The sequence below is a fragment of the Equus caballus genome, chromosome 7, assembly GCF_041296265.1.
Source record: "Equus caballus isolate H_3958 breed thoroughbred chromosome 7, TB-T2T, whole genome shotgun sequence".
Taxonomy (NCBI): domain Eukaryota; kingdom Metazoa; phylum Chordata; class Mammalia; order Perissodactyla; family Equidae; genus Equus; species Equus caballus.
Genome location: NC_091690.1, coordinates 70,198,221 through 70,212,113, shown reverse-complemented (window position 1 = coordinate 70,212,113; position 13,893 = coordinate 70,198,221). Strand labels below are relative to the sequence as shown.

The 13,893-nt window shown below is 35.1% G+C and overlaps 1 protein-coding gene across 50 annotated transcripts in view; it reads left to right on the top strand.

Moving 5' to 3' along the window:
• EMSY (EMSY transcriptional repressor, BRCA2 interacting) overlaps nt 1-13,893 on the top strand; it is a 97,304-nt gene that overhangs the window by 62,915 nt on the left and 20,496 nt on the right. For all 50 annotated transcript variants that reach the window (XM_070274389.1, XM_070274376.1, XM_070274398.1 and 47 more), the window contains 4 exons: nt 89-259; nt 5,765-5,901; nt 8,379-8,552; nt 10,410-10,608. In XM_070274389.1, coding sequence (XP_070130490.1) covers nt 89-259; nt 5,765-5,901; nt 8,379-8,552; nt 10,410-10,608 — 681 coding nt within the window. The remainder of the gene's footprint in view (nt 1-88; nt 260-5,764; nt 5,902-8,378; nt 8,553-10,409; nt 10,609-13,893) is intronic.

Below are 13,893 nucleotides of genomic sequence, written 5' to 3'. Positions count from 1 at the left end.
TTACATTGAATTATAGTTAAACTGTATAAATTGTCATTCTTATGTAAGTAATGACAAGTTTTTCTTTTTGGCTTTTCCCTTTTTATAGGCACACAGGCAACCTATACCCGGCCAACAGTGAGCCCATCCATAGGTCGGATGGCTGCAACCCCTGGAGCTGCAACCTATGTGAAAACTACCAGTGGTAGCATCATTACAGTAGTACCCAAATCATTAGCTACCTTGGGGGGCAAGATAATTAGCAGTAATATAGTTTCTGGTAGGTATATACAAAATATGTTAAAGGTATAGGTGACCAGTAAGAGGAAAAAAACATTTCACTTTTGAAGGATTCTGTTCCATCTCAATTTTCTTCTTAGAAATCTAGAGCTTTGTTTTTAGCCCTGACATTTAGTAATCAAGTATAGTTTTTCAGTTCTGGTATTAAATCTTCACATATTAAGCTTTTGATAGTTTTAACATAGAAAGAATATTTAGTTGCTTTTAATCAGAATGGAAAGATTATGGTTTACATTTGCATAGAGATTTTTCATTTACAAAATATTCTCCCATTTGTCAATCCATTCAGACATCATAACTCTAAAATACTTGGTATAATCCTCAGTTTCCAGACACAGACAGATTTAAGTTTGGAGAGATGAAATCAACCTAAGACCACAGAAGCTAGATAGTGGCAGAATTAGTATTTATTCATCCAAATATATCTGAGGGACTATATCTCATAATTTCAATTACTAATGTCACTTTAGCTTATTAAAAATAAAAATACTTGAATATATTTATTTGCTTTTCACCATTTATATTGACTGTTTACTTTTTAAAAATACTTTACTTGGCTAGTGAAGGCTAGTATTTATCGGTATTTTAGAACCCTACCTAATTTTTATTGGCTCATTAATTCCTGCAGTATTTGGATTGTGGACCCTGAAGTGGAATGTTAACATTGCATCCGTTTTCGTTGATTATTATTTTTTAATTAAAATGATGTAAATAATCTCTGATCAGGCAAGCCCTGTGGACTTTGTCTACTATTTTTGTAGACTAGCCGTATTTTGTATGCCCCAGGTGAGTTGTTCTAACATTTTAAAGTGAAAGGATTGAAGTTCCTGGCAGTAATATGATGTTGCTGATAACTCAGGGAGTGAAAAAAAACAAAGCAGGGCATGGTATTGGCATAAAGCTCTATATTTAAAGCTGCTAATTTTGGCTCTACTTTTAAATGTAAGTGAGAAAATCCAACATTTGCCAAATGAGGAGGGTGAAACCAGTAGGGAAAGAATCATCATACTCCAGCTTTTAAGAGGATATTTTAAATAACACAGTTAAAACTCAAATTATAATTTATTACCTGACAATATCTTTAAATAGTAAAGAGCAGATACTAAAGCATTTTTCAAAAAGTCATCATGTTTTTCATTTGTACGTAGTTTTTTATGACCATAAGAGTTTTTCTTTACTTATATATGAATTCATAATACCATATAGCTTGAAAGAATGTCTAGATGTCGCGAGGTCTCTGTTTTCAGAGCTTATTTATGATTTAGTTGCTTTGTACCAGGGTAGAGCAATACCAGCAAGCACGTTTTCCTAGAATCAAAGAGGTGGTGAGATATATACCCTACACATGTATGCATTTTATCCACCTTTGTATTTAAATATAAAGCAACTCATGATTAGTTGCTGTTTCAAGTGTCTGGATGTAAATGAGAAGAGTTCTTAAACTTTTCCAGCACTGTAAGGTATACTTGACACACAGCTGAAACAACTTTATTCAGAATTGCAGGGAGTTCATTTTGTCTCTACCTCTGCTTCACTGTTTGACACTTTTATTCTAAAGAAATTCTCTCATTTCCGACTGCTGTAAACTGATCTTTATGTTACATGTCAATATATTTTATAAGGACAGTTCTCTTAGAATATCTCCATGATACTGGGATTATAGGTTAGTTTATTAGTTTTCACAGTAGTTTCACTGGTTGTCTATTCACAGTAAACTGGTAAGCCTGGTTGGATAAATTTAAACAGTTTTCTGCCTTCATCCATGATCAGATGCTGGATTCTAGAGTCTGTGCCCCCTGCCCTCAACAAAAAAGAAGTGCTTTTCTTAAAGTACACTCAAGCATCTAGCTCTAAGAATAAGGCTTTAAAAAAGAAAAAATCCCTCATTGTGGGGAATTTGGAAAATACAGAAAGGTACAAAGAAAATTAAAAATTTATAATTTTCACCATCCAGAGAAATATGTTAAAATTTAAGTGTAATATTTCCATTTAGTCCTTTTTCTATTAATTTTTTTGATAAATGTGTGTATATATTTTTTAAAATTAAGTTGAGATTTAACCTAATCAGTTATCCTTTTTTCATATGATAATATTATTTCCCATTCCACTAAATGTATTTTGAAACCTCCCCTGACCCCACTTAATGGCTACGCAGTGTTCCCTCATACGATGTACCATGATTTAGCCATTTTCTCATTGTTGAATGTTTTAGGTTGCTTAGAATTTTTTTGTCGTTAGAAATAATCCTGTGATGAACATCATTATACATAAATTATGTGAAGTTCTTCCTTCGTATAATATCCTAGAAGGCAAGTTCATGCTTCCAGAGTGCTTTCTAGAAAGGTCAGGTTTTTCTTTTTATTAGAGTAAGCAATTAAATGGAAGGCCTGACTGTTTTTGCAGTTATTTAACTCAGTCGAACAGAACTATCAGATATGTAAATTTTTTTGTGAGCTTCATTGAGGATTGGTTAAAGAATCATGCCTGTTTATATAAGCAGAAGATTGGCTCCACCAGAGATGAACTGATTGTCTTGCCTCTAAGGACATGAGAACCTGTGACAATGGCAAGACTTGATTTTGATTCTCTTGATCTTAGTACAGTGTCCAGGCAAGGAGCTAGTGTTTATATATTTTTCATTCATTCATTCGCTCATTCTTTGAGCAAAGCAATGTAAAACATTACCCAAAAGACCAGGATTGTCAGAGTGATTTAAGAATCTGTGAATAGTAAAATCTAGGCCAGTAAATTTGCATTCTTTAAGCCTCCCTGCCATGATGCTCAGACTTTTATGGGCATCTTATTTTTAAGTAGGAATCTCTGAAATGCATCAGTATCATAGCCCATGATCCAAATGTGATTCACAGTTATTTGCACCCATTGTATCTTGACTCTTTGTAAGTAAAGACTGTATGTAGAGGTGGGTTCTTTGCTATGGTATAAAGCAGACACTGGGCTGGTTGCTGTGATACCTAGGGATGCACATGTGCTGCATTCTCTACCCTAAAGAATGCTAAACAAATGGACTTGTGTATCTTCTCTTCTAACATGAGAACTGTAGACTGAATACTATGGAAGCACAGAGGAAGACCTTTTTAAAAAGATGAGTAATATGTCTTTCTTCAATATAACATAGGTATCACCTGAGATACAGAAACATTCTCACTGGAATTTTAGACTTTTATAATTTGCTGATTCTCGTCATAAATTGTATTCTATTTTAATATAATGCTGTACTTACTTTTCCTCATGCTGTGCCTTTTTCTTCTGTTTTCTAACAGTCCCCCCTCCCCAATTTTGTTAAGCTGATAAACTTGGTTTGCACCTGTCTCGTAAATTGACACACGTCTGTCATGGAAATGATTAGACATTTTCGTAGATATAATTCACTTGTTAAGCAAGTTTTGTCCAAAAAGTAGTCCTAGAGTTAAAGCATAGTTTACATTTTCTTGAGGTAGTTTTTAATGTTTACTTTCTAAAAACACTTTTTTATTAACCAAATATTTGGTGAGGCTGCATTATCAAAGGAGGCATCATAATCGCATATGAGGGTTTGGAATTAATTAAGAGTTAAAGTTGATTTTTGTTTTTGTGGCTCTTAACAGCTCACTATTCAGGGACTAAAGGTAAAGTGGAAAAACATTTAGAAGCTGTTCTATGGATAAAAGTGCTTTTTTATGTAACCTGAGTGTGTTACCATGGGCTAGTGAGACGTTAGATGACGGCAGATATAAAGATATTTTAACAAGATTGCCAAAAACTGACATATAATTAGAATATTCTTATTCTTAGTACAATCTTATTTCTAAAACTCTAGTAAGAAATGCTAAGATTTTCCAGTAGAAAATAATAGAATTTTAATTTTTCTTCTTGAGAATATATTAATCAGTCCTGTTTTTAATGAGTAGCTGTTTTGTGCTTAGTCATCTGATAAATGATATGCAAGCCTATAAAAGAAAAATGACTTGCCTGTTTTCGTAGACAGAGGAAATTACAGGCACAAAAGTAGCATTGAGATTGGTATCCTCAAGCACCAATGTGGAAACCAGCACACTGAAGGAGAGGTATCTGGATAATCCTCAAAATTAAAGTCTGACGGAACCTGGAAAGCTAAGCAGAGGAGTTTGGGTTTTGTGTGGTTGGTAATAGGAAGCTGTATAGTAAAGAAGTTACTTGTTAGACTAGAGTTCATGGTGTGTATTGTGGAGTAGGAACAAATAAGATAAAATTGGTAGATTAAGGGCCAGATCATAAAGGATTTTGAAACTCAAGAGGGGAAGTTAGAACTAGGGGATTACTATAGGGATTAGGAAGTTACAACAGAGGTTAGGAAGGTTTTTGACCAGTTTCACATGTTCTGGGTTCTTGACATGATGAAATTAGTTTTTTTAGGATGTTTGATGTGACAGAGACCATCAGAGCTATTTGCATGATAGAGGAACTTGAAATAGAAAATATGGGAAGCCAGAAAAGATGAGGGTCTGTCTGTTGAGTTGACATGGGTAAAATTTTGAAAGAAGACATAGGTTGGTGACAAATTGAGTTCATTCACATACTCATTGAACAACTATTACTGAGTAATTGCCATATACTATGTGCTAAGCACTGAGTAATCAGTGACATGAAAAGATACAGTGTGGAGCTCAAGGGGCTTTCATTTTGTTGGGGATACAGAGAGTGAAGAGAAGGCGAGAATCAGAGATTTGCGTAAGGATTTCCAAGTTGGACAATTAGAAGAATATAAGGTATAACTTTGATAGGTAGGTAGATTTGATAGGTAGAAGAGAAGTACATTGTGGAGGGATGTGGGAAAGAGGGTGAGATAATATGTTTGAATCAATAGATAATGGATCTACTAAGTAGATCTCAATGGTTGAAAATATAAATTTATAAATTAGAGTGTCACCTCAGACTGCCCCGAGTGCTGCAAGTCACCAGAGTGCACGTTTAATCTGTGAGTGAGTGTTTGTTTTGTCTTTTTTGATCACAGACAAAAATACATGGCTTATTTATTTTCATACATTTTCTCCAGAGTGTAGTGTTATGTGAATTTTGATAAGTATTTACCTCTTTCTTATGTTCTTTTTTTGAAGAGTTTCACCATACCACTAGTCACATAGATATAATACTGGGTTTAGGGGAAATACTTGTCATGGAATCGAGATTCTGATTTGTTCCAATTAAGTAGTCAGGAGAAAAATATTGATGGGGAAACTAATAGTGATATTTTTAGATTCTCAGTTTGCTGTGTAGGTCCTCAGGTTCCAGAAAGATGACTGCTGCAAGATTCAATTCTTCTTAATGTTCTCTCATTCTGGGACAACTTGTAATTTACGATTCCAGGCCTTCATTTTCATCCTCATGACAGCCTTCATGTCATCTAGGGATGACTGACTACATGTATTAACTGTGTACAACATAAACAGAAATAACCAAATATCACTAGTCCTTAACTCAGGCCTCCTTTTCTCCCCCCTTCTCTAAGGAACGACTACCAAAATCACTACAATCCCAATGACTTCCAAGCCCAATGTGATTGTTGTGCAAAAGACTACAGGAAAAGGAACGACCATTCAAGGCCTCCCGGGCAAAAACGTTGTCACAACATTGCTAAATGCTGGAGTAAGTAAGAGCTTGAACTGCAGACTCAGCAATCCGTTGAGGATTTTAAAGACCAGCTATCCAAATATTTGCCTAAGGACTTCCTAACCCCGTAATGGCCAGAATGGCTTGGTTTACCACTACTGTGATGTAATAACTGTAAAAACACCACCTATTGATGCCGTTTTTCACAGTAATTTCTAAAACATGTTTTTCATAGCTAGGTTGCTTATAAGCATGGTTTAGATGTTTGGCTTGGTCCAGATGACGGATGCCACTGCCTTACCTACAGGAAGATCTCTGTTAGAGGACAGTTTTATTCCTGCTTATGGCCAGTAGATACCAACGTAGTATTTGGCTAAGGCTGAGCAAAGAGAAATATTTGGGAGTAAGACTAAATTAATTGACAGGGATTTGTTACTTTTCAGTTTTATCTCTTTGAGCTAGTAAAAAAAAATAACAGATTCATTTATAGTTCTGAAGGCAGTTGTTAAGAGGTTTGGAGTTAGACAAACCTGGTTTTTGTCTCTCAGTATAGTAGTTGTTTGACTTTGGCTTATTCAACTTCTCTCATCTGTAATTTCTTCATTTGTACTTTGAGGAGGATGATCTCTACCAGTGAGTTTGTTCAGTAACTGGTAGCTCTTTTGAAAGTGCTTAAGACAGTGCCTGGCACATAGGAAGTCCTCAACAAATGGTTTTACTCTTATTGTCATCGTTCTTGGTAATTAATTATTTAGGCTTAGTAATGTCCCTACTTTGCTAGAAAAAAGAATGCTATACTGCATTGTAGTAGATCTCTAGTAGCTTCATAGGCATCATAGTCTTTACAATGTTGGTAGGGCTCCAGCATTCGATTTTTTTCATACGTTGGAAAACATAGATTATTCCTAGCCTGAGTTTACATAGTAAGCCAAAAGTAAAGCCAGGATTAGAATTCAGATTTTCAGAACCCTTTAAAGTCTGGTTTGTAATTTTATAGAACTTGATAAATAAGAGAGGATACCATGTACCCTAGGTCCTATGGTCACATAAATCTCAGAGTCACAAGTGAATACTAGCTGCTAGATATATATCTAGTAGCAATAGTTTGACACAGGAAGTGATAGTAAAACAAGCAGATCACAGTATAACACCATCCTCTTCACCACATATGTGCATGCACCTGTACTCACAACTTGGTCACCTGTGCCTGCTCACACACATGCATTAGAAGAACTTTTTCAAAAAATACCCTGCTAGTTGGTTTTGATCAGCGTTGAATGGGTCATTAAAGTTGGATACGGCCCACCCAGCTATTTAATAGATAGACATGCCCACTTGCAAACTAGCAGCTCTTCGCAAATGAACTTGAGCTGTTTCCAGAAATGCTGCTGTGAAGAGTGTTTAACTGTATTAAAATAAGTAATCACGTGATGGCAGACACTTCATGTTTTCCTTAGATGATTACAGCAGGTAGTTAAACTTGTGATTTTTGTCATCATATTCAGCTCTAAATTCATAGAGTGATTACCTTTTTGCCAGCTCACCTGGGTGCTTGTTTTTACTGGCTGCTAAGTTTAAGTGGCCACACATTTAGATCATAATGACTAAAAATTAAGAAAAACTGATAAGGTGAAAAATTTCAGATCCTTTCTTCTTAATTTTATGGATTTTAATTTTTTTAATTCTAACAATTTAGTAAAATCACTGTATTTTAATTTAATTTAGTTAAGCTCAGGTATTGACTCTATAAATGACCACAGAATAGTGCTTAAGAAAAAGCAGATGAAAATGGAGAAAATGGTGAAAAGTTAATGGGCTTAAGTTATCTAGTTAATAGACTAAAGTGATATTAGTAACATACTAGTAGTAAAATGTGGGAAATGTCCTAAATTTTTCCTTCATAATTTCCCTTGTAACCTCAGAAGGAATGTTAATATTTTTGCTGATTTCATCTCTTGCCCATACTTTTTCACATAGATATTCTGCTGCATATTCTTAGAATTTCATATTTGGGGAACTTAGGAAGTTTATTTTGAAAGTACACATTTAGCTATTGGTATAATGCACATTAGTTTTTTTTTTTATTATATAAATGTTTATTTCAGATAAATTAGAAAATAAAGATGAATATAGGCGAGCAAGACCTATAATACCAACTCTTAGAGATAATTATTCTTAACATTTTAGTATATATTCTTCCACAATTTTCTGACTATTTTAATATGCGTATTCTATGAATGGGACAGAATAATAAATGTTCTTATGTAAGGTAATTTTTAAAAATTCACTCATCAGGAAGTAATGTCTTCTTTGGACAGAAAGTTGGTCAGATGTCTCCTGCGATCATTTCAACTAAGTCTAGGATTTTTGATACTTGATCATTGTACTTTGTGTATAATTTACAGTCCTTTCCTGTCACCCTGGGAAAATCTTTCTGTGATTTTTTTAGTAAAAGGGTAGTTTTTGTCATTTAAATGCATATAAATCTCATATATTTGCCGACTTCAATTTAGGGAGAAAAGACTATTCAGACGGTGCCAACAGGAGCAAAGCCAGCTATTATCACTGCTACAAGACCTATCACCAAAATGATTGTAACTCAACCAAAAGGAATAGGTTCCACAGTACAACCAGCAGCTAAAATCATCCCAACAAAAATTGTTTATGGGCAGCAAGGGAAAACACAGGTATGCAATAAGATATGGTGATTTTTCTTGATTCTGGTATATTTCACATTCCTAAAATTCCAAGGTAGAAATTTGAATGAAAAGATCAGTAATGTTTAAAAAATCAGATTGTTGGGGCTGGCCCCGTGGCCGAGTGGTTAAGTTCACATGCACCGATGCAGGCGGCCCAGTGTTTCGTTGGTTTGAATCCTGGGCGTGGACATGGCACTGCTCATCAAACCACGCTGAGGCAGTGTCCCACATGCCACAACTAGAAGGACCCACAACAGAGAATATACAGCTATGTACTTGGGGGCTTTGGGGAGAAAAAGGAAAAAAATAAAATCTTTAAAAAAAAATCAGATTGTTAAAAGTTATGACTGAAGGTCTGTATCATCTATTTTCAAAACCTGTGTTTCTTTTTTCAGTACTTCTTTTTTTGATATCTAAATATTTGTGTCATATCATGAGCAAAGATTAGGGAAAAGAATCACCTTGGAATAAAATTTGCTGAAGGTATGTATTGTTACTTGAGAAGTAGATGGTTGAAGGAGGGTGGTAGTTATTCAGAATCTCTCAGAGGAAAATATTTATTTTTTATAAGCTAATATGGCTTTTGATAGCACTTTATTTGCTTATAAAATTTGTTTTACTTGAAACCTAAATAATGGAGAAGCTAGAGGTCTGTTCATTTTTCAACCAATAGAAGATAAGGGAACTTTTCTGGAAATTTGCCTGGGACAGTGAGGCTCAGGATTCATCTTACGTTGCTATCTTATTGTTTATTTGCAGGTGCTTTAACTTCTTTTCTAAGAATATGGTTGAGAAATGCTATCCTAGAATTTTTGTAAAAGATATTAATTTACCTCTAAACTGATAATTTGCCTTTCGAAACAGTTCCCTCAGAATCACAGCTAAATAGTTTATATATCTAAACAAACAAGTTTTGTCATTGGAAATAAGTCCAAATTGCCTTAAGTTTCAACTGTAACAATTTCATTTGCTCCATTATCTAAGTCATAGTATAACCTATGTTTTCATTCTTGAATTCTTGGAAATGGGTGACTAATATAAGAGTCTGAAAAGATTTAGAATCTTGATGGGGAGAAATAAAAAATAAATGTGGTGAGTTAACATTTTTATTCTGTGCACCCAATTGAAGTCACCTCCTAGAGTCCAAATTTTGAAGTGGAATGGTTCAGTTTGAAAATTTTTTCCCATTTCACTTGTTTTTGTATCTATGGTTTTGACCTGCTGGGAGTTGATCTACCACATATTCCATATTGCTTCTGATAGTTATGTAAATCACTATTGCTCTGGGGATTTATTCAAAGATGACTTAGGTCCCAAGCAAGTTTACTTTGTGCAGTTGTGTCAATTAGGAATTTCATCTGGTTACTAATGAAAAGAAACCCAAACAACAGTAGCTTAAACAAATTAGGGTTTGATTTTTATTATGTTACTTAACGTTTAGAGGGAGGAAATCCTGGACTGTTATTTTGTGGCTCAGAAATTCCACTAGGAATCTAGACTTCTTGTGTCTTTCTTTTCTGCCATCCTTAGCTCATGGCTATCATGCTACTATATAGCCTACAGGTTGTAAAATGACTCCTGAAGTCAAAAACAGGAGCAAAGGCTCTTAGCAGAATCATGGCTGTTGCAATCTGGCATGTACCACTTTAAACATTGTGTGTGGCTTGACTATAATTTATTCATAGATTAAATTAATCTTTGATGAACAATGCTATGCCCAAAGCATAATAAACATACAGAATGCTGTTTTCCATGTCAGGAAAATATTAGTTTATGACCTAGAAGTTTAGCATTTTAAATAGTGCTCTAAAATTTAAACTGGGTATATTTCTGCTTTTCTTCTAGGTTCTTATTAAACCCAAACCAGTGACGTTTCAAGCCACAGTTGTTAGTGAGCAAACAAGGCAGCTGGTCACAGAAACATTACAGCAAGCATCCAGGGTGGCAGAGGCTGGTAATTCATCTCTTCAGGAGGGAAAAGAAGAAGCGCAGAGTTACACAGATAGTAGTTCTTCTTCTACGGAGTCCTCCCAAAGTTCCCAAGGTAAGGTCCATTTGACTTCTGATTTATGTAATTACTGCTGACAATAGTGCCCTAGTTCCAAAGTAGTTGTGTCTAGGGATTTCAGACAAATGTGTGCTTTGATTTGTCACTTCTTTTGGTTTTGTTTTCTTTTGTTTGATATGTAAGCAGTGAGCTGAAGTTTTGCTTTTGGTAAGCCTTCCCATTCCTTTTCTGCATGGCATATATTCATCAAGTAATTGGTAACTTGAGATGATGATTTTGACAGAGAGGTATTAGCAAACTGGATAGAACTGTGATTTACCCTGTTTGCTTTGGGTAAGTAGTAGAAGTATGCAAAAAAGTGAATATACTGTTTGCTCGTTGTTGCTGAACCTTGAGAAAGAACCAAGGTAGGCTATAAGTGGGTTGCCCATACATTGCAGTTTGCATGGGACAAGGCCTGGTTTACGTCTCTTCTAGCATAGTTGTTAATATTATTCCCTTTCACTCTCAAAGGTGTGCCAGTTTAGATGATAATTTTATGATTGTCCTAATTATAAGGAAGGAGCTATGAAGTCAGACACCATAGTAGGGAAGCTCTTTGTCCTCAGTGCTGTGTTAATTATGTTGTTCTTCTAGGAAGCCTCTTGAAATAAACTCATGATCGTAAACTTTGAGACCTTCTACAAATCTTGTACTCCTGTGTATCAGTTAGCTTAACCACCCTTATTGTCAGGTGGTATATTTATGTCTATCCTTATACACTCTGATCCATCTAAGCAAAGCTGTTTATCTTCCCTTGATCATTTCTCACTCACTCCATTTCTTCTCTTTACCTCTCCATTCTTCTCTCTGGAGTGCTTTCATAGCACCTTCACCTTTCTAATACAGATTCTTCATATTGTGTAAACATTTATTCTTTTAACTCTTCAGAGGAGTCTTCCCAGATTAGTCTTACATGGTTCAAATTGCTGATTACTCAGGTAATTCAATTGGACATTTATTAGTTTATGCTATGTACTAAGCATTGTACTAGACCCTAGAAAGATTGAGTAAAATACAGTTCTTGCCCTGTAGGAGCTTAAAATCCAAAAGAGGGGATTAAAAAAAAAAAATACATGTTCTACTTCAGTGTAAGAATTTTATTAGTAATAAACAGAAAAATGCCAAAGACTGAAAGTTCACACTCCAGTGAGAAGACGATAAGAAAGCTTCACAAAGGATGCGGCATTTGAAATGGTTGAAAACTCATCAATTAAAAGTAAATATAAATTTTGATTTTAACAGAAAAACAATATGGTGCTCATTTTAGAAAGTGGATCGTTTTCTTCAGCATATTATCAATGATGGTAGTATTTTCTAAATCACTTTGCTTAGATTCACTTTATCATTCTATATTGATTATGGATCAGTTTATGTGCTAGTTACAGTGGAGTGATGCTTATTCTCTTATTTCTTTTGGAGTTACTGATTTGATATTTATAGATTCCGTTCTTAGTTCAAGACATCAGCTGCTTTTCCTCTTTTATTTTTGTCTGCAGTTTCTTGAATAATACTAGCCTTTTTCCCTTCTTGAAAAATATTTTCACAGTTGTTGTTATTGCTGTCAAGTTGATTCAGACTCCTAGCAACCGTGTATACAGTAGTATGGAACCCTGTCTAGTCTTTTTGTGCCATCCTCTCACCTTCTGGTGCTATATCAGACAGTGCTCCACTGCTCTTCATAGGGTTTTCACAGCCACAGTTTTTTTGGAGCGAGTGGCCATGTCCTTCTTCCTAGTCTGTCCTAGTCTGGAAGCTCCGCTGAAAACTGTCCACCATGGGTGACCCTGCTGGTATTTGAAATACTGGTGGTGTAGCCTTCAGCATCACAGCAACAGGCAGCTGCCACAGTATGACAACCCACAGAAGGGTGGTGTCATTCTCTGACCGGGAAATGAACACAGGCCACAGTGGTGAGAGTGCCAAATCTTGACCACTAGACCACCAGGGCTGGCTATTTTCATAGAAGGCAGGTAAAATGTTTAGCTTGTGAGTTAGTGCTAAAAGGGGGACAAACAATAGATGTCTATATATACATAATCTCAGGTTATCTTTTGAAATTGATAGTCTTTTCCTAGGGGAGCCGTAAGCCAATCATTACTTCCCAAACATGCCATTTCATTAGTGAGTCTTCAGTTTTCATTCTAAGAATGGGGCAAAAGTTTGGCTATTTTTGGAAGTGATTGAGTGTAAGATTTTCTGCTCTTCAATCTGTTATTATACATGCCTTCCTCTATTTTTATTTATTCTGTATCTTTCATCACTTATTACTTCTTTTAAAAATATTCTGTAATACAGAAAAATTTCACAATTCAGAATAGGAATGTCTACTATGGTTAACTATCAAGCCAGTTTTTATAATCTACATTTGCCTCTCCCCCCGCTATCCTTGTATAGCTCCTTAGTACATTCTCACAAAGACAAGAGGCTGGGAATATGTATGCTATGATTTAAAGAGGAAGGGATAAAGGTGTTGGTCAGTCTAAGATCACACTGGTTTGCAAAATATGTGAGGGTCATATCTACTGGGAATGTAAGTACTACATAGCAGTCCGTTTTTCCTTTATATTGCTTGTGTGGTGTTTAGCCCCTGCCCTTTTAGGTAACTTTTTCTTCTAATGTAATTTCAAATTCACGAAAAGGTTACAAGAGTTAAACGAACTCCTGTATAAAGTCTTAGATTCACCACTTGTTTACATTTTTCCCTATTTGCTTTGTTGTTGATTCTCTTTCTGCTCTCCTTTCCTCGGTGTTTATAACTTTTAAGTTTCTTAACCATTTGAGAGAAAGTTGTAGATATCATGTCCTTTACCCCGAAATACTTAAATTTGTAGGTTTGTATTTCTTAAGAGTTAGTCTCTTCATAACTCAAGTACAGTCATCAAAATCAAGAAATTTAACATTAGAATTCTGTAATCTGCAATCCATTCAAATGTCATCAACTGTCCAATAATGTTCTTTATAGTTTTCCCCAGTCCACATTCCAATTCAGGACCATGCATTGCTGTTAGTTGCATTTAATTGCTATTGCTCTTTATTTTCCTTTAACTTGGAATAGTCCCTCAGCCTTTCTTTGTGTTTCTTGATCTTGACATTCTTGAAGAGTATAGATCAGTTACTTTATAGAATATTCTGCAATATGGTTTTGTCTGATGTTTCCTCATGATTAGATTCAGCAGGAATTCCACAGATGGGAGGTTATATCCTTAGTTCTATCTTATCAAGAGGTACATGATGTCAGTTTGTCTCAATATTGATGATGTTAATGTTCATCACTTGGTT